This window comes from Triturus cristatus, chromosome 3_1, assembly GCF_964204655.1.
Source record: "Triturus cristatus chromosome 3_1, aTriCri1.1, whole genome shotgun sequence".
NCBI lineage: Eukaryota > Metazoa > Chordata > Amphibia > Caudata > Salamandridae > Triturus > Triturus cristatus.
The window spans coordinates 182,313,430-182,338,023 of NC_140583.1; the positions used below are offsets into that span (position 1 = coordinate 182,313,430).

A 24,594-nucleotide genomic window follows, 5' to 3' on the forward strand; every position below is an offset into this window, starting at 1 on the left:
ATCTCACTTGAACCCAAAGTGATTCCAAGGGCCTGCCAGCTTGCCTTCTGAAGTCTCAGGAACACAAAAGTCTTCCTGCAATCCTGCTGGTGCTGCTGGACTCTGCAATCTATGAGTCCTACCCTTGCCTGAGGTACCCTCTGCAGTTCTGGGCCTCAGAGGTGGGTTCTGCCGCAGATTTCAGCAAAAACCGATCATGTCTCGACTGCATGAGAATTTCTGCAGCAGCGCCCTTTGACGCTGACGCTACTCGGCTCAACGACGACGCATTGCATTCACTTCCACAGAGCTCAATGACGACGCGGGACCTCCTTTGCGTGGCTCGACGACGACGCAGTAGACTCTTGACAACAAAAAAAGCTCCATCCAAGCCATTTCTATAACGGAACCTGTCTGGAACCTGTAGCCAGCCAGCCCTCCATCGCGGTTGGCCTGAACTTTGAATCTGCATCGGTCTCTCGCGACCTCAAGTGACCTTTTGAAGCCCGTGACTTCTATGTACTGTTTCACATTTAATCTTTAAGAAATCCTATCTTGACTTCGACGTCAAGCTTTACTCCGTTAAATATTCTCTATTTTTCTAAGTATGTGTGAAGTCTTTTTGTGGTGTTTTCATTGATTTGCTGTAAGTTAAGTGTTGCAGAAATACTTTACACATTGCTTCTTAAGTTAAGTCTCACTGCTCTATGCCAAGTTAACAGAGGGTGAGCACTGGTTAATTTAGGGTGTGCATCTGATGGACGCTGACTAGGGTGGTGGGCCCTACTTGAACAGGGTACAAACCTCTGCCAACTAGAGCCCTCATTTCTAACGAGGTGGGGGGGCTACATAGAGGTCAACACAGCAAAAGGGCAAAGATAGCACAAGTTGCATAAAACACCTTGTCAAACCCACCCTCAATACCAGCACATGGTTAAACTCTTGCCACCACCTAGATCGTCCAGCAGCCTTGTATTTGTTACTGAGGGGCTACATGAAAGATGAGAGGAAACTACAAAAGTCAACATGACTCTTACATTGCTGCCAACTTCTGTTCCTGCCACTGCCTTTATGATCTCTGGGATCAGTGGTATGAAAAATAGTGCCAGTTGTGCCACGATTGGGTAACGTCTACTAGCTTGGACTATCATAAACCCATGTGCATGGAGAAGAGTGAGCGTTAAGGGTATTTGCAACTACAAATAGTAATGAGACCGAGGAAGGAAATAAACGGAGGATAAACATTGTGAAAACCCTGAGGTGTGTATAAATGGGGTGTCAAGTTCACAGACTGGTATGTGCATTGAGAAGTATAACATGCAGAAAAGATAGGTTTTGTTTTCAATGGAAAGCGCAACCTGGAGCACAGTATATATATGAAGTGGTCAAATATCCGATTAAAAGATTGTTTTGAAACCGCACAGAAGGGTGCTTCCAAAATAGTGTATGATTTAAACTACACGTGCTATAATTAAACAATCCAGAATCTAAAGGCATTAAACAAATGGCAGAGGGTCTGAGAAAGATAAAGATTACCAATGAGAATATGCATCTGAAGGAGGCACGCAATATTAGCAGAAGAGTACTCCTGGAACAATAAAAAGCAGCACTGTAACGTAAAATGATGGTCCCCCGGCAGAATGTGAAGAGGGCCCCCGAGTCTTCCATATCTCGGAGATATTCAGTGGACTAGTTGGAATGGAGCTCCAGTGAAGGCTTTGGGGGGCCTTGAAGAGTTGGGGTGCCCCTGCGCCACAGAGGTTGCAGGAGCCTGCGTTAGGGCCTGGAGGAAAGCAATAAATGTAGAAAAAGTCAATAGAAGGCAAGAGTAAATGTGAGGTCCGCGTGGAGCATGTGGTATCAAGAAGAGTCGAGGTATTTCCAACTTCACTGTGCAAATTGTCCTTATCGGATGTCAAATCATTTTCCTACATCTCTAGACAGAAGCTATAGCATTAATGATAAATGTGGCAACAAAAACAGACCTTGCTTCGCACACGTACATGCTACTCCCAAAGTAGACCTTGAACGGACACCGCCAAGTCAACACCCCACCAAGGAGATTTACCTTCTGGGAGGCCACAACACACAGATTATTTTTGCTATGCACTTATAAGTTTAAAATTGAAGCCTCAACACGTGCGCTGCCCAATTTCCCCCGAGGGCATAATATGTGGATAAAACAGGATATACACTTCTACTAGAGGGAGCTGGAGTGTGAGAGTCTGAAACAACTTCATTCATCCAGGTGTGGATTGGATCCTTGCAGATTCCAAGGAAAACGAGCATGTAAAAGGAAGATGGGTAGGACCTGGAAAGGAGACATCGAGGAACCCAAACGGACAAAATATTGCCAACTTTTTCTTCGATCTCGGCATCGCAAGTGGTCTTTTCTTTAATCAAAAACATTGCAATAAAGTGGAATATAGACTGGCAATGTTAAATGATATGACAAGATGGGGAAAAATAAGCATATCTTCGATTTATAGACATTTCAGCAACTGTGCTTGCTGAATGATTTCAGCTTCTGCAACCTATATTTCGAATACTGAATGGCAAATGTGCATATACTATTCATAGGACTACCGTCTGTTAAGGGATTTCAAGTGGTAGTATAGACAAAGACCGCCAAGCAAAGCCGCAAGATGTATAGCCACCATGCTAGTGCCTGATCTAACAGTCAATTGAGAAGTGTGAAGATTGAGGGCCCAAGCCTTCATTCATGTAGAGGACAGCGAATTGAATATCACTAGTTCGGAAGTAACACGTACAGTCCCTGGAAATGGCAACACTTGTGTTATCAGCATTATGTAAAAACAGGATGGACCAATTCAACATACGGTCACAGTTTCGCTGAGGAGGGAGGGTGAAAGACCATGCTGATATTAGAGAAGTGTATGCTGAACTATTAACGTAATTGGTATCTGCGTGTTTTATTTGCTCTGTTCCAGGGTCTGCAGAGGAGGGCAATATTAGTTAAGGCTTTCAGAACGCAGGTGTGAAGTAGCAATATTTATGGTAAATCTATCCAATTAACTTTTTACATTAAAAAGCAATTAATTCACATTAATTCTAATATTTATATTTAATATTTGGGATTTTGTTTAAAACTAATTGGTAATTTAGTGCTCTTTGGATGCTCCTTGAATGTAGGAACCCCTGTTTTCCCGTTCAACATGAGGAGTTGAAACCCTTCCTTTCTTTCCAGCCTCTGCCTCCATCCAGCGGGGCCTCCTCAGGTGCCGCTGGATGACGCCCTCTTCAGCGCGTTTGAGCGTTTCCCTTCCCACCCTCGTGTTCTTTTTCTTACCCAGACGCTTTGCTGTCTATTTGATTGGCTGCCAGAGGAGGCTTCTCCATAAAGAGTGCCACTGTGCTGATGCTGTAAAGCGTGCTTTATCTTACAGATCTTTCTTAAACAACAGTAGCGAGAACTTTATAAAAAGGCAGAGACTACCAATATTATGGGAGAGCAAGAGTTGCACCACTGTGCCAAGACTCCCTTCAATCTAGAAAGAATTTAACCTTCAAGTCAGAGCAAGACGCCCGCTAGAGGTGGGCTTTTACATTGCAAACAGTCTCAATACCATAAAGAATCAGGCCCATTATGGTGGCACGAGTAATACACTGGATAGTGTAAAATCATGGAAAGAATCACCACCATTATAATGCGTTGGGCATATTCTCAATTACATCACAACTCTCTATTCTTAAGTACATCCTTGATTTGCTCCAAGAGTTGTTAATCCTTACTGCATGTTTCTGCTATATCAGTGCAAATCCACTTTGCCTCCATGCGCAGAATCCTTCACATCAGCCACCAACATTGCCAAGGACTATTCACACTACGGAAATTCTGCAGTCTGCCGCGGCCTGGAAGCTGAAGCTAGGTAAGAGCTGAGAAGCTGACATCACCAAAAGCAGCCTTTTTGAAATTGGCCCACTGTAATCTGCATGGCGCTCGCTTATAAAGAATCATTCCCCGTTGTCAAAGTGGGAGTCCCACGGTACATATTAAAAAGTAGTAAATAGTAAATTCCATAGGCTATCATGGAGGTAACAATGCATTCAATACCCTATCAGTCTTCTTTTACAAAAAGGATCAAACTCAAAACACGACCAATCAGCAGCCAGCACCCTCTAGAACCTTCCCCAAAGAGGCTGAATCCCTCAGACTCTCCAGCACAAGTGCAGTTAGTATTGTAATGCAGAGGAGGCTCTCAGGGAAGGAGGGTGGGTTGCATGTGAATCTATGAAAGAAACCAATACTGGATAACTGCAGTTACAGGTAAGTAACTTATTTCTTATCCAGTATTGGGGTATCGTTCATAGATTCACATACCTGAATCAGAATAGTAAGCAGTTCCGTATATGTAAACATATACATATATAAATATATGTATATATAAATCCATAAATACATCCTTCTAGCAAGCACTTAAATGGGTAGTGCTAAAATAATGCTCAATGTAATGCGAATATTAAAACTAATGGCTTGAATACTAAACAGTTATAATGGATAGATTACTGGTATTACTTAAGGATAAAACTATATATATATATATATATATATATGTATATATACACACGTATATATATACACATATATATATATATACATACACACACACACAAACACACACACATATATATATACATATATACTTAATCTGCAACATCCTTCTACTAAGTCCTCCGTTCAAAAAGGCTTACCTTTACTGAAATAGGTTCCGTAGCACTGCCTGTCCCACGGGTACGTCGGCATACTGTGAAGACTGCAGGAAGTAATGCTGCATAAATGTGTGTGTTGTTTTCCACGTTGCAGCTCTGCAGATCTTTTCAAGTGCTACTCCGGCAAATAGAGCAGCTGATGTGGAAACTGCCCTGGTGGAGTGCGCTTTTACATTCCTTGATAATGGTTTGCCCGCCTTGTCGTGACAAAATTAAATTGCGTTAGCTATCCCTCTAGCGATAGTAGCCTTAGAAACTGCAAAGCCCCGACGGCTTTGTCCATAAGCTACGAATAGCTGATCTGACTTGCGTATAGCTTTAGTACTTTGCAAATAGAATTTAAGACATCTCTTTACGTCTAGAGTGTGGAGCGTTCTTTCAGCAGGCATCGAAGGGTTAGGGAAGAAAGTTCTGAGGATGACAGGTTAATTCAAATGGAACTGAGAGGGAACCTTAGGGATGAATTTAGGGTTCGTTCTAAGAATGAACATTTCATTAGTGAAGCGTAAGAAAGTGTGGGATATGATAAAAGCCTGTTTCACTAACCCTTCTTGTTGATGCGAGTGCGAAAAGAAGAGCGACTTTCCATGTTAAGTACTTCATGTCTGCCTTGTGTATGGGCTCAAAGGGTTGCTTTAGCAGTTGAGATAACACACATTTAGTTGCCACCGAGGGGTGGAGCTCTGATGGGTAGGAAAGTTCCAAACAGACCTTTCATAAATTGCTTTACGATACTTGAAGACTATAGGGATGGACATTTAGGTGATTGCCTGTATCTAGATATAGCAGCGAGGTGAAATTTAACTGATGAGTGTGCCAATCCAGATTTTGCTTAGCAAAGCAAATAAGGCAAAACTTCTTTTGAAGCAGAAAGGAAAGGATGCACTTCATTACGTCTGCACCATAGACAAAAACGCTTCCACTTCAGTCTATATGTCTTAATGGTGCCGTCGGCACGTGATCTAGTAATTAGGTCTTTGCATTCTTGTGCAATAGTCAGATCTTTAAATTCGAAGAATTCAGGAGCTACGCATGTAGCTGCAGAGTAGCTGGCTCCGGATGACGTATTTGGCCTTGGCTCCTGGTCAACAGTGTTGGTGTTGGCAAGAGGCGGATGGGTTGAGCTTCCGACAACAGGAGAAGTTCCGTGTATCAAAGTTGCCTGGGCCACCTGGGGGCTATTAGTAGAATGCGACAGTGCTCCAATTTCATTTTCGTGAGGACCGTGGATATCAGAGGAACTGGGGGTGGGGGGTGTAAAGCCTATGCATAGATTCCTGACCAGCGCATTAAAAGAGCATTCCTCCGAGAGTTTGGGAGAGGGAATCTGCTTGCGAAGAATCGGCATTTGGAGTTGGTCTGGGTCGCAAACAGGTCCAGCGCTGGTTTTCCCCAGACTGCAAATATTCTGTCCAGTTGGTTCTGTTCCAGTTCCCACTCATGGCAACTGCTGTTTGTTCAGCTCAAAGCATCCGCCAATGTATTCCGGAGGCCTGGAACATGCTCCACTGTTAGGGAAATTTGGTGGAGCGTCAATCAGTTCCATAACTGTTGGGCGTCCTGTGAGAGGGATAGGGATTTGGTGCCCCCCCTTCTTGTTGATGTAGAACATGCTCGTGGTGTCGTCCGTGCGGATCAACACCGATGATCCCTGTATTCGAGGAAGGAAAGCCTGAAGGGAGAGAAAAATGGCTTTCAACTCCAACTTGTTTATGCACATTTGACGTTGAGCAGCGGACCACTTTCCTTTAACTTGCAGGTCCTATAAGTGTGCTCCCAGCCTTCCATAGGAGCATCTGTTGTTACTATGTAATCTGGGATATCCGGGAGAAAGGATAGGCCCTGGGACAGATGTGATTTTTGTGCCCACCACTTGTTGTGTGATATTTACCACATTGTCGAAAGATCCTGTGGTTTGATTCCATTGGCATTGTAGTTCCTCTTGGAGAGGCCTCATATGCAAGTGAGCCAGCGGCACTAAATTGATTGCCCATGAGAGCATTCCCAGCAGAGACTTGAACACTGTCACAGAAACGCACTTTTATCTGGAAAGTTTGAGTGCCAATGCTTGCAACCATTGCTGTCTAGCCTGGGAGAGGAAGGATTTGTTCTGAATGGTGTTCAATCTGGCTCCCAGAAAATGTCATTGTCGGACTTGGAAGGACAGAAGATTTTTGATACTTTATCGAGAGCCCTAGTTTGCAGAACAGGATTAGACAATCGTCTGTTGCAGCTTTTACTAGATGAGCTGATGGGGACTTCAACAGCCAATCCTCTAAGTATGGGAATACCGGATGACCTTTGTTCCGTAAGGCTGCTGCCACAGGAGCCAGAAACTTCGTGAAAGTTCTTGGAGCCGATTTGAGGCCAAGTGGAAGGACTCGGTATGGATAGTGGGTACCAGCCACTGTGAACCGTAGGAACTTTTTGTGCTTTGGATGTATAGGGACATGAAAATGCGCGTCTTCTTGATCCAATAAAGTCATGAAGTCGCCGCTCTTGAGGTTTCGTAGGACGTCGGAAAGCGTGACCATCCTGAGTGTTTGACTTTTTAGGAATTTGTTTAATTTCCTGAGGTCTAAGATAGGCCTCCACCCCACGATTTTTTGCAAATTAGAAAGAAGCGGGAGTAGAAACCTTTCCTTCTCTGAGGAAAAGGGACCTTTTCTATTGCCCCTTTCTGGAGCACGATCTTTGCTTCCTTTTTGAGTACGTGAAGACGAGGGGGGTGCAATCCCCTGGGAGGGGTATTGGGAGGTATTTGGGTAAATTCCAAAGTGTGGCCATGAGAGATGAGATCTAAGACCCACTTGTCTGATGTGATGTTGCGCCACTGGTGGATATGATTGGAAATTTTCGCACCGGTTGGGGAGAAAAGAGATGAAACTGGTACCCAGTTGTAATCACAGTTTGTGACCGGCGTCACAGGCTTGAGACTCTGGCTTTCGTCTGGAGCAGTGTCTAGAGAAACCAGCCGTTGTTGGTTGGCGGTAGGATTGTTGCTGGTATCCCTGGCGATATTGTGGCTGGTATGGCTAGTGAGTCTGGGCATGCTTGTAATTTCCCCTGTATTCAGAAAAACCACGACCTCGAGTTCCCCTAAAGGGCACCTAATGGTACTGAAGGTTACCTAGCGCTTTGGCCATATCTGTATCCTTAATTGCGGTAAGCGCCTAATCAATGTGACTGCCAAATAGGCTATCGCCATCGTAGGCCATATCAACAATTTTTTATTGTACTTCTGGGCGGAAGTTTGTTGCTGTCAACCACCCCTGGTGCCTTAGAACGGTCGCACCCGCTAGCTGACGGAAGCTGGTAGTGGCAATGTCCATTGCAATGTTATTATTTCTGACGCTGCTCTTTCGCCTTCTGCAAGAATCCCTTTGAACTCCTCTTTTTTTCTTCTGGGATAAGGTCTTTCATTGTCCCCATATCGGACCACATTTGCCTGTCATATCGGCCCAATATGACTAGAGTGTTAGAAGCTCTGACTGAGATTACTGCCATTGAGGAAAATCTCTTTCCAATGGAGTTGAGACGTCGACCATCCTTATACGGTGGAGATGTGATGGGAGGAGACGGATTCTTTGATCTTCTCTGGGCTGCCTGCGAGATCACTGAGTCATGCTTGGGATGACCCGTGAGACACGTAGGAGAGTCCTCTGGAGCCTTATATATTTTTTATCAAGTCTCGGTAGCACAGGAGCCACCGAAGCTGGCGTCTTCATTACTTTGACACCCTCTTCCCAAATGTGATCAATTATAGGTATTGACCTGGCTGTCTTTCTCGATTGCTCTTTAAAATCGTACAGAAAACATTCCGATTGCTGTACAATTATGGGCAGGCGGAATCGGTTAGTGGCTCTGTCCATAATATTGTGGAAACCTCCAATATCCTCCAGAGGGGAGTCTAAAGGGCGATGAGGTGGGGGGGGGATGGTGTTGGTGCTATATAATCATCCCATTCATCAGCGGGCGGAGGAGGATTATGGATTTCTCCCTCCTCAGGCTCTTCTTCAGAGGTGGTAGGATCCTCTCTGAGAGGCAGAGGAATTATAGGACGTGGCGTTAACCAGGGTGTGGCTGGTGGTGGCGGTGTTTGAGGAGCTACAGGCGAGGCGGGGGGCACTATGTCATTGTCCTCTAGAGGAGGAAACCTCCTTTTATAATCTGCCAACATATTTTGTAGGTCCACTACTAGCGTCGGAAGAAGTTTAGCAGGTTGTTGTCTAGGCTGTTCAAAGTATCTGTATTGATGATACTGAGCATGGGGGACCGGATAGTGTTGACAATATTGTTCCTCTTCGTCATAGTCATCGTCCTCTTCCTGATATTTGACGTTGAGCTCAGAAGGGCTATGTGCAGTTCCAAATTGACCTTCATCCTCATCGGAATCCTGCAGAGCTAAAAGATGACTGGGAGGTAACAGTGGAATTTGTCATGTCCTAAATTCCATCTGTGTAGATTGCAGGAACGGAGTTGATGGACCAGCAGACAAAATTGGAATTTTTGTTGATTATGCCGTCGTTGACGGTAAAATTTTCGTCGTCCACGGCGGTATAGCTGTAGACGGTGGAATTGCCATAGACTGTGGGATTTTCGTCAACGATGCAGCTGTCGTAGACGATGGAGGGGCTGTCGACGATGGAGTCCATGTTGGGGGTCTTTGCCAATGACGAGGTTTTCATCGACGTTCTCGTCGTCGATGAGATCTTCGTCTGTGGTGCCTTCATCGATGGTGTTGTCGTGGACGAGAGGCAACGTTGACAGTATAGAACCCTTGATACTCGCCGTAGACGTAGTTAACGCCATTGACGGTCTCGACGACGATAGAGTCATTGTCGTCGTCGTTGAAGTAATAGGCGACGACTGTGAACTTGACGCCGATGAAGATTTGAGACTGACTTTACTTCTAGAATGGCTTGAAGATTCCGGTTTTCCTTTTGATGTCCCTGAAGAATGAGGGGACCCAATCTCTGAGGAGACCTTAGGCTGTTTCTCCTGCTTTTGAGATTCGTCAGATGAGTGTCTTTAGAATGTTTCTTTCTCTCTTCAGGCTGACCCTCAGGCGACCTGGGCCTCTTATGAGACTTGGAGTACGTGTCGCTCTCAACATCAGATGAAGCACTCTGCTTCTTTTTCAGCTACAATAAAAGTCTTCCTTCTCTATCTCTTAGGGTTTTTGTTGAGAAAGTGCAGCATACTTTACATTGCCTTGTCTCATGGTTGGAATAGAGACAAATGCATTCTTTGTGGGCATCATCCACAGGCACTCTTTTCTTTCCGCAGGATTTACAAGGTCTAAACAATCCTTTTTTATCAGACATTCTACTTAAAGGTTTAAGGAATAAAACGTAATTGAAAAACTGAGCAGAGCTCAGGAAGACTCCCTTACACACAACGTGAGGTGAAAATCAGAGATTCAGCCTCTCTTGGAAAGGTTCTAGAGGGTGCTGGCTGCTGATTGGTCGTGTTTTGAGTTTGGTCGTTTTTGTAAAAGGAGACTGATAGGCTATTGGATGCATTGTTACCTCCATGATAGCCTATGGAATTTACTATTTACTACTTTTTTTATATGTACCGTGGGACTCACACTTCGACGACGGGGAATGATTCAGGATTGTGATTCTATGAAAGATACGCCAATACTGGATAATTGCAAAACTGTAAACAATTTACAAATAAACATAACACAATACCTAATATTTTAAAAATAAATAGCACGACATGCACTTTCATATTCTAAACCTATTATTTACCCCAAGTTTGTTTAGTATTTCAAGATGGCCGTACTTCTAAAACCATGTCACGCTCTTAAAACCATTCAGTGTTTTAGGGACATTCTATTGGAAACATAGCTTTACCCACTACAATCAAAATAAGCTGCAAAATAAAATGTACTTTAAGAATCATATAAATAAAAATGTGAACACTACAATAATTGCCAGATTTTCTTTTTGAATAAAGTATTTTTTTTCAATTTTATTTGGTACTTTTTACACAAAATTAATGACTGAGAAAGTGAATGTTTTAGTAAGCATTTATCATGCAGAATGTGTTGCTTTTAGAGTGGCAAGCCTTCTGAACGAGATGCTTTCTATGATTACCCAATAGTCCCTACCTGTTGTTTCTGCTCATGAAATGAACGCATCTCATGCATTGTAATGGAGGAACTCCATATGAGGCAGAATAGTCCATTTACCGAGGAGAAGTACTGCTGTTAAGGACTGCTGAGAAGTCAAGACAAAAGGTCTGGAGGGTGGGAAACAGAAGCTTTCAGTGGCCAGACCTAAAAAAAAAAAACTCTGACCTGTGGTCTAAACGCGGACACCCCCAAAATATGACACAATCTGAACAACAAGCATGCCCTGTAGCTTCAAGAGCAGTGTTGTAGCACTTCAAACACAGAAATAAGTGGTGCCAAGTTGCGAGTGCATTTTGAGGGTGCACAAGAAACTGCCCTTATATCACTGAGGCTCAACGAGCTCAGTCCAACACAGATGAGAAGCAACCACAAACAATGTTTCCATGACAAGCACATTCTAAACGAATACCGTCATGAGGAAAACACTACAGCGTTCAAGTCACACGAGGCTGGGAAACTGCCAAACAACCAGATTAGTGGTGTTGAAACCTGTGGTTGTTACCTTCAGCGGGATTACAGGTTTTAGCGAACATACATTTGTGTTCCAGACTCCTAATACAGGGAGCTATTTTTGGAAAACAATCAAACCCACATCTACTCAGAAATGCATCTCAAGGCCTGTCCTCCAAGAGCAAAACGCTAGTTTCTGTCACTACATCTTTACAACCAGGACTGTAGTTTACGAAGCCCTTCTGACATGAAAGCACATTCCTGAAATAGTATCACCCCATTTTATATATAGTACTGGAATCGCACAGTACTCAAGGTGAAGAGTGAATTCTTAAACCGGTTGATACTGTGCACAACCGTACAAGTGCTTCAGCATAAACCGAAAGCACACAAAACCATGGAAGGAACAATAAACCAAGGGTTTTCAACTGATGCAATTAGGGAAGAAAGGGCAATTTTGGAATAGTAAAAGAGATCTGCTCACTCAGAATGAGACAAAGAGCTTTTAAGGATAGACCATTGTCATGCTTTCTTAAGGGACCAACTGAACATCACAGCCCAGTTTGTGAAATTTGGTTTGCACCATAGAACGCTGCCTTTAATTCTCAATAAACAAGCACTGACCGAGGCAATATGTCTTACCTATGGCGGCTATTGGCTTTGCCAAACATTTTCACCAATATTGTACAGCTTTGCAGCTAATGGCTATTATTAAACCCCCCCCAAAAAAAACACACAATAATTGAGCCGTCAGGTTATTTTGCAGGTATGGCATGCATTCAACATGCATGCGTGTGCCTACAAATTGACGTGGGCATGTTTTCCTTTTTATGTGCCAGTCTGAGATTTAACAAACCCCCTCACCCCCCAAAAAACTGCTCAAAAGTGCTGTTGTAAAACGCAGTGCTAAAGAGCTAGCAAAAATTCAAAAGGATGACTGGGTTGCAGGAGTGGGTTGGGGGAGAAGTAACAGAAGCAAAACAGGGTGGGTTAAAAGTACTAGTGGGGGGAAGGAGAAGCATATAGGTGAGACTAACATGGGGGGGCGGGGATAGGTATAGTATAAAGCCAACTACTCATAGGGGAGGTAGAATGTTTATGGACAAGTAATGCACAGTGAAGTACTGTTCTCTAGAGGGAAAAGACCTCAGCTCTTTCCTAAATTAGAACAGCATAGGGGCAGTCTTGATGGATACAGGGATACTGTTCCAGGCCATGGGCACCTAGATGGAAAAGGCTTGCTGCCTTGCTTTTTTCATTTTTCCACTTCTAAAACTACAGTCTGATGGTGTCCTTGATGGGGGTATGTTGAGTACCACCAGAGATGGTGAGCTTGTTCGCAAGGTGAGAGGGGGGGGTGCTGGTCGTGATGGCTCTGTAAACGCAGCAGCTGGCTTTGAAGATGGTGTGGGCAGACAAGGGGAGCCAATAGAGTTCCATCCGGACAGTTAACCTCAATCATAATCATGTCCTCTATGCTTTTAATTGTGGACCTCGGCTGAATGCTGAAACCGCCCCAAGATACTTATCTTTTAGATGTGCCGTATCTGGTGTCTTATCCTCACAAACGCAAGGATATAGGTAGTTTGTTGAAATCAGCAATCAACATTTTGTCACGCAATGAGGTACAGAATAATAGAAGGCATTTATTTCCAAAAAAAACCCTTAATCTGTGACCACTTTGCTCTACTTTGTGAGCACCACGTGCTAGCCAAACTACAACTGCACATGCTTGATTTGATTTGAGACTTCTAGAGCGCACAAATGCCCAAGGGCGTCTTGGCGCTATGACCGACGAGTATGATCCTCTACGATTTAGCTAAAATTAACTGAACTCCAATTTTTAATTCTTAAATAACCATGTTTTCAGCAGCCCTCTGAATGACATTAGTGATTTGCTGTTTTTTATTGACATAGGTAAGATATTCCAGATTTTTGCTGTTCCCAAAAAGAAGCTCCTGCCCCCCCAGCGAGCTTGCTTATATCTGGGTATTGATAGAAGATATGCTTGTGCTGACCTTAAATTCCTAGCTGGAATATATTTCTTAAGGTGTGTTCTGAGATACAATGACCCCTTCTCATGTAGTGCTTTAAATGCTAGGCATTGCGACTTGAAAATAATTCTTTTAGCCACTGGAAGCCAATGCAGATCTTTCAATCGAAGGGAAACAGACTCAAATTTGGGAATGTCCAAGATCATTCTAGCCGCTGCGTTTTGCATCCGTTGGAGTCTAACTAAAAACTGTGTTTGAAGTCCCACATATAGGGCATTACCATAATCCAATTGTGATAAAGCTAGGGCCATAACCACTGGTTTCAGGGCATCCAACGGAATAAAAGGACAGATCTTCCTAATCATTTTCAAAATGCCCCAAAAGGCGGAGGCAAGTTTTTTGATTTGACATTCGAAAGTCAATCTCTCATCAACTATTACCCCTAAATTCCTCACCTTCGTGAGCGGAACCGGAAATTCACCTAAGTCGGACGGCCACCATCTTGGGGACCAGAAGGAGGTCTTAGATCCTAATAACAACACCTCTGTTTTTCCCCCATTAAGTTTAAGGCAATTTCTCTGCATCCAAGTGTTGATCTGTACCATGCAAGCGTTAAAACGGTCTGCTGTCTAGTCTATGTTATTAGACACCAAGACCACTACCTGCATATCATCGGCGTAGGAGACCACCGAAAATCCAGAATTCCTGATTATGGCCGCCAAAGGTGCCACGTAGATATTAAAAAGAGTGGGGCTGAGGGAAGAGCCCTTCGGCACTCCACATGACAATTTAAAGGATTTAGAAACTAATCCATCCATTTCCACGACAAACGATCTATTAGTTAAATATGATGATAGAAGCATCGTGGCAGTATCTTGGAGTCCCAACTCTTCTAATCTTTCAATTAGGATTCCATGATTGACTGTGTCGAAGGCCGCCGACAGATCTTGCAAAATCAAGGCGGCCTTCTTTCCCTCGTCCAATGTTCTTCTAAGTTCTTCTACTGCCTTTACCAGGGCTGTCTCTGTTCCATGACCTTCTCTAAATCCATATTGTGACTAATCTAAAAGATATTTATCCATGATGAAAGTTGTAATTTGCTTGTTAATTAGTTTCTCAAACACCTTAGAATAAAAGGGGATCCTTGAGATCAGCCGATAGCTACCTGGTTCAGTAGGATCAAGATTATTCTTTTTCAATAAAGGCCGAACTGAAGCTATTTTCCATGCTTCTGCGAACAGCCCTGACAGTATTATTTCTGCAAATACTGTTGTAAGTTGTTCACTAATCAGTTCTGTGAACATATGAAAGATTTTGGGGGGACAAGGTTCAGATGGAGCTCCCGACTTGGTTGTCATTACTATTTGTCTAATCTGTTCCTCTGAAGGCGGGAGATAAAGAAACCCAGGCCTGGATCCTGTTGTGCGTATTCCTAATTTACTAAGTTCAGAGGATAGCCTAGAACTTTCATTGAGTGATTTATATACTGTCTACTTTATCAGTAAAAGAAAATTCCCAGAGTATTACAAAACTCTCAGTTATTCATCTTCTGAGAGTTCCCTGGAAGGTTCACGAGTCTTTTCGTCGTATCAAACAATTCTCTATTAGTGTTCTTAGCTTCTAAGATCTTATGAGTGAAATATTTCCTCTTTTCCTCTTTAATTGTTTCCTTATACACAAGCAAGGTCTGTGCGTATTCTCTTTTCCTCCCTTCATCATAACTCACTCTCCACCTTCTTTCAGACCTCCTACAGGCCTTTTTATGTTCTCTGAGTTTCTCAGAGAACCATGGTTGGGAAGGTCGCTTCCTTTTAGACAAGGAGGTTTTCTTTAAAACTACTGTATCTACGGCTGCCTTAATCCAGAAGTGTACTCTGTTGGCCATACCATTCGAATCAGTCTTTAAATTTGGTTTAGATGTTCCTAGCGCCGCTTGTAGCATAGGGATATCAATATTGGCCCAGTCCTGATATACAGTCTCAGCCTGGACATCCGTGGGTGTCATTAACTGCCCATTACCCTGTATGGTGAATATTATGGCTTTATGATCTGACCATACGACAGGTATAACTTCTATTCTTGGATTGGATTGGATGTAAACATTCCATCCAGGGTGTGCCCTGCACTGTGAGTCTCTTGACTGACTATCTGTTTCAAGGAAAAACTTGCCATTGAGTCAATGAGTGCAACCGTGTTATTATCATCTCCTTTTTCTAAGTGAAAGTAAAAATCCCCTAATACTGTAAAATCTGAATACTTTATACTTGACTCCAAAAAGGGACTTATTTTCTCCATCAGGGGAGTAAGGGCATTTGGTGAACGATAAATGAGAAGACCATTTAACGTATAATTATTATTGAGTGTCATCTGGAAAGCTAGTGTTTCACAGTCTGGTGATCACCCTTTCACACATCCAGTCACTCTAAGTCCTTCTCTAAAAATAATAGCAAGCCCCCCCCCGCTTATACTCTATGTCTGCCCTAACAATAGAGTAGCCCATAGGGAGTGCTGACGTCAACTCTGGATTCAAAGCGGCATCTGCCCAGGTTTCTTTAATGAATGCCAGATCTAATTTCTGGCTTTCTAGCAGATCCGCCAATTCAGTTTTATGTCGTATCAATGAGCGTGCGTTAATCAGTACTGCTCTGCACTCATTCAAATGTAACCAAATTTAATGCTGAAACTCTATGGGCAAAGACAACAAGCAGACGCGGGCCCTAAAACATCTGCCTTCTTTCTACAAATGGTCCCTGCCCCATTTAAACTTGTATTACCATACAAAACATTCTAAAGGGAAATAAAGTGTGTGTTAGGACTGCTGCTACCTCCAAATGTCCAATAGTAAGTGAAGTTGGCGAAACAAAAGTGGGCGTGCAATCAGAAAAACATTTTGGGATTGCTTTCTGTCATCACCATCCCCCTTACTGGAAAGCAGCTGTGTTTTCCACCCTGCAAGAACATTGGGGACGAAGAGCCCGGATGCTGCTTTACCAACTCCGTAACCTTCTCTCTTCACTGGAGGGTAGACGTTGACTCCAGTGTGTATGAACACTTGAAGTAGTGCGTGTAGTGGGGTTTTCCAAACAAAGAAACCTTTGCCTTGACTGGAAAGCAGCAGTGGGCTCCAGTCTGTAAGAACACTAGCGATGAACGCCTGGATGGTACTCTCCAAACTCGGCAACCTCTTCCCTTAACTGGCGCGCGGCAGTGGTCTCCAGTGAACAACACCGGACATGCATGGTTCTGGTAGAAATCTCTATAACGTCTCAGCAAAAACCCAAGGGCTTTCAGCATATCATATGATTTTGAGAAATAATGGCAGTGCTCGACAGAGTGTACAGTTGTACCCACCCTACTTTGCCACTCGATTCGGATCTGCTGCATACCCGCCTATCCCTCCCAGCAGAACTTCATCAAGTTTTAATTGTTTTCCATGGCATGTGTGAGAGGGGGAAGGATATGCCCACCTGTGTGAGAAAGGGAAGAGAATGCCTGCATGTGTGAGAAATGGGAAGGGCATGCCTGCCTGTGTGAGAAGGGGGAAGGGCATGCCTGCCTGTGTGAGAAGGGGGAAGGGCATGCCCGTCTGTGTGAGAAATGGGAGGGCATGCCCATCTGTGTGAGAAATGGGAGGGCATGCCTTCCTGTATGAGAAAGGGAAGGGCATGCCCACCTGTGGGATGGGGGGGGGGGGGGGGGAGGAGGGAATGCCCGCCTGTCTGAGAAAGGGAAGGGCATGCCTGCCTGTGTGAGAAAGGGGAAGGGCATGCCTGCCTGTGTGAGAAAGGGGAAGGGCATGCCTGCCTGTGTGAGAAGGGGGAAGGGCATGCCCGCCTGTGTGAGAAATGGGAGGGCATGCCTTCCTGTAAGAGAAAGGGAAGGGCATGCCCACCGGTGCGATAGGGGGGGGGGGGGGGGAAGGGAATGCCCGCCTGTGTGAGAAAGGGAAGCGCATGGTGGAGAGAATGTACATGCGCACAGCTTTGCCTGCATCGGATATTAACTAGGAGTGTTTGCAAAGCAGGTTGGCGATAAACGAGGAACTCTTACTATGAAAGCAGCATTTCTGGCAGAAGGCTGGATGGCCTACAGAGGTTTGACCTCTGGGGAGGGCAGATGCAGGGGGCATATCTGCGCACCTTCATCTGAGCTCTTCATCTGTTCCCTAACACATGTTGTTTCGGGGGATAAATGCCACATTGATAGTTATCGTTCGGTTTTATAATTGCAAATGGCGGTCACACGCACAGAATCAAACAGAATCAATGAATAAAAGAGGAGCACTTACAGCGACTGCAGCGCGTTCAGCCCTTTCAAGGCGTCGCTCGGAACGGTCTTCAGCTGATTATTCTGGAGTGTTCTGCAAAAAACAACATCTCTTTCAGTCCCTGCAATCATCTAAAGACCGTAAGTAACATCCCAAATCTCAGACTACGGGAGGGAACTTCGAACTTCAGCAATCAGCATTTTGTTTGGATGCTTCTGGGAGGACTGGCTGATGAACTCATCAGCTGCCGAACAGGCAGTGTGGATGGCTCCCTAGTGTAATCATGGGCCCAGCAGACGGCTGTGAGGCAGTGGAAGGCAGGGATGACACCGAAGAGAGGCAGCAAAAGGGAGAGGGAAAGGGAACGTTAAAGTCTGCCTGCTTAGGTCTGAAAATTATACACCCTGTTTTTAAATGTGTGATGAAAATACCGTTGCATTAATAGGTTAAGAAAATCAGCAGGCCCCATTCCAAATAGTTTTTTGTGTCCTTAACTTTCATTACAGGCATAAAAGAGTCGAACATGGAATCAAAAATGGAACCTGTTTTGCAGGTTCTCTCCCATCCTGCAAACCAAGCAACAAGAAAGCCAATAGGTCCTGCCCATGCTGGGTCCATTGGCTCAGTCATGTTTTTTTTAGCCATGTAGTCCAGCAGCTGCGCGGCTGCTATCCATAACGGCTGCACGTAAAAAAACACATGCAATAGGTTTTACATTTACGCAAGTTTGAGCTATTGGCGTTGAAAATAACAATACCTTTTATTTTTGTTTTCCTTTTTAAAACATAAATAAAAGGCTTTGTGATATTCATCGCAACCCTTAGCAATATGCCCCTTCATTCGGCAACCGCTCCTTTTGGGTCAGTCGACCCTGCAAAAATTTTAAATTCATATCCACTATCCATTCGCTAAGAATCATCTATTTTACATTTAAAACCACATATGAAAACCTGTTTGCTTTCATTATAATTCAGTAGCTTGATGGAATTAAATTATAGGTATCTTAGAGCCGAGAAACCTTGGTATAAGAGCGCTAGGCAAATACTTATAAACCTAGCATACCTGTGGCAGAGGAGGTGGTGGTGTATTCAAAAAGAGGGCATAAGAGATGGATGGTGAGAAGTGAGTAAAAAGAAAAGTCCACCTTCTTAAAAAATCCCAAGAATCTTTCAAAATCTTCCCTCGCTAAATTTTCAGCAGCACATTGGAATGACTAGAAAGAGAAAATGCCACTTTGACGTGAAAAATATTTGGGGCTGGTTTTCCCTGCGCATTTGGTAAAGTATAATTTTTTCAAGCACACTTTTTGAAAGAAACGACCATTTTCCTTTTCGCCGGTCTCAGAGCGATGCGCACAATGCCTCTTGGTGGGATGTCACCGCATAAGCTCTTGAGCTGTGATTCAAAACCAATACTTACAGTACATTGTAATCCATATGTAAATGTCTATCACGGTCAATCAGTCACTGTTAAAAAAATCACTTTTCCATTCACAGCCGCCATCGATCTTACTGAATAGTGGACACATTGGGCCAGTCCAACAGAAATGAAACATTAAAACGATTTTAATGTTTGCAATTGAATACAAAACCTCAGCACACGTGTATCATGCGCAGACCATCTTGACATTATAGTTTGGATACTGAAAGCCAATTTTGCTAATGCTAAGGTGAGCAAATCACTGCGGCCGGGACTCATCCATCATTTTAACACACTTCATTATGGGCTGAGCGTAGATCAAGGCCCGCACTGGCGCTGCAGCATCTTCTCTTTTTGTTGTATTTTCTTTTTACAGTATGTTCCTGAAACAGATGTACTGCTAATTTATTGGAGGCTAGAAACGCCCGGTCACATAGTACAGAAAATAAATGCAACATTTACAAGAACGGCAATTATACATGATAGAAGCGTGTTCCTGCATTTTGACTAGCTCTTACGCAGAACCTTTTTAATCAGCACACTAGGGTGTCCCTCGAGTCCTCAGAGGCGAGCCTGGGAGACAGAAGGGGGCAGGCGGAAAGTGGAGCCTACTCGGTTTCTGGTAGACGCGCGCGAAGTTGTCTCAGATTTATGGCATACTCAAGTAGATCTTGCGCTATTTGTTCAAAACAGTAAGTGACCGAGTCAGACAGCTATAAAGAAATGAGCAAAAATTAAACATCTTATTAATAACTTGTTTTATATTAGGATCTTAATATTGCCATACTTGTACTCTGCAAATAAAACAAGATAATGATGTAATGATGTTCTGCATGTAACGCGGGGACAAGAGATGTGCACGCGTACGGAAAGCACATCTCCTGTCCGTACGCGTGCCATCTCCTGTCCCCCTTCAGAGGAGATGCAGGAGAGGAGACGCCATGCGCGTTCACATCGCATGTCCATGCGCGCACATGGTTTGTCTCCCTTCCAGCACCAAACCGACAACAATAGTCTCGCCAAGGCGAAGCAGCGCATGCGCTGCGTTCGCTAGGCGAGACCTAAAAAGGGGAAGCACCACGACGCGGTTACCATTGATCGCATCGTAGTGATCTTTTTACCTATCTTTCAAACCATGCTACACAGCAGTCACTCTGCTGTACACAATGGATTTAAAAACATTGACATAGCCAAATAGTAGAGCTATAACTTTGTCAATGTATTCCGTTGCCTGCAGGTTTTCTGGAGGTCATCTCTGAAAATTGTTAGGACAGTCAGTCATATGTCAGGCACGACTCTGCAAGGATGATGAGGTTGCTGTCAGACAGCTGACTTCTCCTCTGGGTTGCTCTGCTGTGACTTTCAGCTAAGGGAACTGGCCACCAAGTATCCCTCTAGGGATGGCTTATTTAGTCAAATCTGGCGAGAAAGAAAGGACAAGCCCAGACTGAGCCCTGGGCCTCAGGTAGAACATCCAAGCTTGTACCACTTCCAAATCCATGACTAAAAACACTTGGCAATGCCCAGCGGTAATCCATCACAGAGAACAAGTGCAGCAACCATTTCTGGCTCTAGAAAGCTGTCTGGGAACTCCTGTGTGACTCAGCTCCCTGAGAACATTTGAGGCAGGTAACCCCGACCCCTTGCCAAGTAAGGAACCCTGGCTCTGAGAGGTTGCAGGCAAACCCTGGCCCCGGCAGGCTGAGGGTGTCGCACTGGGACTTTCACCGTTCAAATTACAGTTACCACTGACGAAAGGTCTGGTGTACCCTAAATGCATTGGGTGTTTTGTGTAAAGGGATTCCTTTGAAGAAAAGGATCGACATTCAAGGAAAAATCTTGGTCATTATAGAGATCTATGTTTGTATGCAAATGGATTACAAATAAGCATTAACCCCTTCAGTGCCCATGACGAGCTGGACTCGTCATGGGCCGCGGTTGCGCTGTGCCCATGACGAGTCCAGCTCGTCATAGACCCCGCCCGCTAATGCAACGGCCGGCACAGGGCGGGGAAAGGGGCGGGCACTGAAGGGGTTAAACAATTGAATTGAAGGACTCTACAATTTTCGTGTTTATAGTCTGTTTATACATAGACACATTTTTTGAACTCACAGGCCCTATTTGTAGTAATGCGCCTTGGGACTGGATAGCCTGTGGGCCCCCAGCAACATGGGAGTAATTTTTGTGTGTTTGTGGACAGTGCAGCAAGACACGCGCACTAAAAAGATTACAAGTTTGAATCAAAGTCTGTAATATTCTCAGGAGTGCAGTTACCGGTTCACCAGCTGCATAAAAGGAAAATGTTACTTACCAATAGACATCTGTTCTTGGCATGTAGAGCTGTAGATTCACATGCTTTGCATAATCCTGCCATCTAGTGTTGGGTACGAATGTTTGCAAGTTGTTTTGTTCAAAGAAATCTTTTCCAGTCTCGAGGCATGGTGACTCCTCTTTTCGGTGATAGTGCGCATGGGCATCGACTCCATTGTTAGATTGTTTGCCGATAGAGGGTGTGTATGGAGTTAGTAGGATAGATTTGAGATGTCCATGCATGTTGTAAATGATTAAGTAATTAACTGCAACAGGTATAGGTACCCGGGGAGGTGGGTGGCCGCATGTGAATCTACAGCTCTACATGCCAAGAACAGATGTCTACTGGTAAGTAACATTTTCTGTTTGAGGTATGCAAGCTGTGGATCACCTGCTTTGCATGGACTATACAGCAGTTTGCTCCCAAAGCGGTGACTAACCTGTAACTGTTGCAGTTGTTTGAAAAAGTGTTCTAAGTACTGCATGGCCTACATTAGCTTGTTGTCTCGCTAACACATCTACAAAGTAATGCTTGGTGTATGTGTGCGGTGTAGACCATGTTGCAGCTTTACAGATGTCTGCAATGGGAATGTTCCCTAAAAAAGCCGTAGTAGCCCCTATTTTGCGGGTGGAGTGAGCCCTAGGAGGTATTGTTAATGTTCTTTTAGCTTTTGCATAGCATGTTTGAATGCATTTTACAATCCACCATGCAATGCCAGATTTTGAGATAACATCGCCTTTGTGCGTTGGCGCAAAAGCCACGAAGAGTTGCTTTGTCTTACGAAAGGGTTTTGTCCTTTCGATGTAGTATAGTAAAGCTCTTTTAACGTCTAATGTGTGAAGAGCTCTTTCTGCTACAAAATCTGGTTGAGGGAAAAAAAAAAGCAACTCAACAGATTGGTTTATATGAAAGGCAGATACTATCTTTGGTAGGAATTTGGGATTAGTACGAAGAACCACTTTGTCTTTGTGTAAGCGAAAAAAGGGTTCTTCAAAAGTTAATGCCTGAAGCTCACCTACTCTTCTCAGTGATGTAATGGAAATGAGGAAAGCCACTTTCCAAGTGAGAAATTGTAACTCTCACTCGTGTCATGGTTCGAAGGGCGGACCCATTAATCTGGTAAGGACAAAATAGAAATTCCACGCTGGTGCAGTTGGAAGCATTGGAGGAATTATTCTTTTTAGTCCTTCCATAAATGCTTTGATCACAGGCACTCTGAAAAGGGACAAAAGTTGTCTGTTTTACAAATATGCAGCAATTGCAGCAAGATGTAGTCTTATGGATGTGCAAGCTAGATTTGAGCATTGTAAATGCAACACATAGCAGTTGATACTTTGTACTGAAGCATTTAATGGGATGATATTGTTGTTATTGCAGTAACTGACACACCGTTTCCATTGGGCTCCAAACCTAGCCCCTGTAGTAGGATTTCTGGCCTCTTTAATGATATGCATACAGTCTGGTGAAAGGTTTAGATAACCAAACTCTATGTCTTCAGGAGCCAAATCGCAAGGTTCAGCTGATTTGGATGCCTTATGTCTCCATGGCTCTGACTGAGGAGACTGGGTGTGAGGCGTAGTTTGAGATGCGGAACTACTGCAAGCTCTAACAGGGTTGTGAACTATGGTTGACGGGCCCATGTCAGAGCAACCAGGATTAGTGTTAGGGATGTTAGCTTGAGCTTTTGAACCACTAATGAAAGGAGTTGGAGGGGCGGAAAAGCGTAGGCAAATATCCCTGACCAATTCATCCATTTGGCATTGCCTTTGGATAATGGGTGTGGATAACTTGCGGCGAAGCTTAGGCATTTTGCGTTATGGTGAGTCGCAAACAGATCTATTAGTGGAAAACTCCACATTTGGAAAAATGGGAGGAGAACTTGAGGATGAAGTTTCCACTTGTGGATCTGCTGTCTTTGTCTACTGAGCATGTCTGCGATGTGATTGCTTTCTCCTGGTAGGTGTTCTGCTAGGAGATAGATGTTTTGAAGAATGGCCGACCTCCAAATGGTCTGCGCGAGGTGTGACAGAGTGTGTGCCCCCTCTGTTTTTGTATATAATACATCGCTGTCATGTTGTTTGTGCGGACTAGGACAGCTTTGCCTATTAGGTGGGTGTGAAATGCTTTGAGCGCTAGGAATATTGCAAGCAGTTCCAGCTGATTGATATGAAGCTGTTTTTGCTTCTGATTTCACAACCCTTGAACATTGAGAGTCTGGAGATGAGCTCCCCAACCTGTGAGTGATGCGTCTGCTTTTAGTATCGTCTGTGGAATCGGGTCGATGAATGGCCGCCCTTTGGACATATTTTGTGGGTTTCACCACTGCAGAGAGATGGGTGCGGCTGTCCAACACTAGATCTTTCAATTGACCCTGTGACTGATTCCACTGACGGGCTAAACATTCCTGAAGGGGACGCATATGGAGTCTGGCATGTGGGACTATTATGATGCAAGAGGCCATCATTCCGAGTAACTGCATGCATACTTGTACTTGAAGGGAGTGATTGGATTGAAACTGTGAGACCAGAGCTTTAATATTTCTGAATCTGCTGCCCTTGGAAAGGCCAGAGATGTTTGAGTGTCTAGAGTGGCCCCCAAGTACGTTTGTGTCATTGAAGGTTGTAGACGTGCCTTCACCAAATTGACCGTGAAGCCTAGACTGTGCAGCAGGTGCTGGTGCAGTGTGCTTTGTGCGTTTTGGAGACACCTTTGGTACGAACTGGCTTTGATGAGCCAGTCATACAAGTATGGGTAGACATGGATGTTTTGTCTTCGCAGTAAGCTGCGATTACTGCTAGGCATTTTGTAAACACTTTGGGAGCAGTGGTGACTCCAAACTGAAGCCCTTAGAATTGGTAGTGCTTAAAAGCCACGACAAACCGGAGGTATTTGCAATGAGCTGGATGTATTGGAATATGGAAGTATGCGTCTTTTACGTCTAGAATAGACAAAGTCACCTTGCTGTAGGAGAGGAAGGACCTGCTTAACAGTGACCATATGGAAGTGATCTGAATAAATTTATAGGTTTAATTCTCAGAGGTCTAATATAGGTCGAGAGACCTGTCCTTTTTGGGAATAAGAAAGTAAGGGGAGTACACGCCTGTCTCTTGATATTCTAATGGGACAGGTTCTATAGCTCTTTTTTGCAGAAAAGACGGAACCTCTTGTTTGAGGAGGCGTACATGTTCCGGAGACAGTTTGTGTGATCATGGAGGAATGTTTGGAGGGTTGGTGGTAAGCTCTAGGCAATATCCAGATTGGATAAGTTGCAATACCCATTTGTCTGAAGTGATGGTAT

General features: G+C 44.1%; 1 protein-coding gene across 1 annotated transcript in view; it reads right to left on the reverse strand.

Annotated features, from left to right (window-relative positions):
• The window catches only part of LGR4 (leucine rich repeat containing G protein-coupled receptor 4), a 287,978-nt gene that overhangs the window by 87,620 nt on the left and 175,764 nt on the right, over positions 1-24,594 (reverse strand). The window contains exon 4 of the mRNA XM_085643635.1: positions 17,588-17,659. Within this exon, the coding sequence (XP_085499761.1) occupies positions 17,588-17,659 (72 nt within the window). The remainder of the gene's footprint in view (positions 1-17,587; positions 17,660-24,594) is intronic.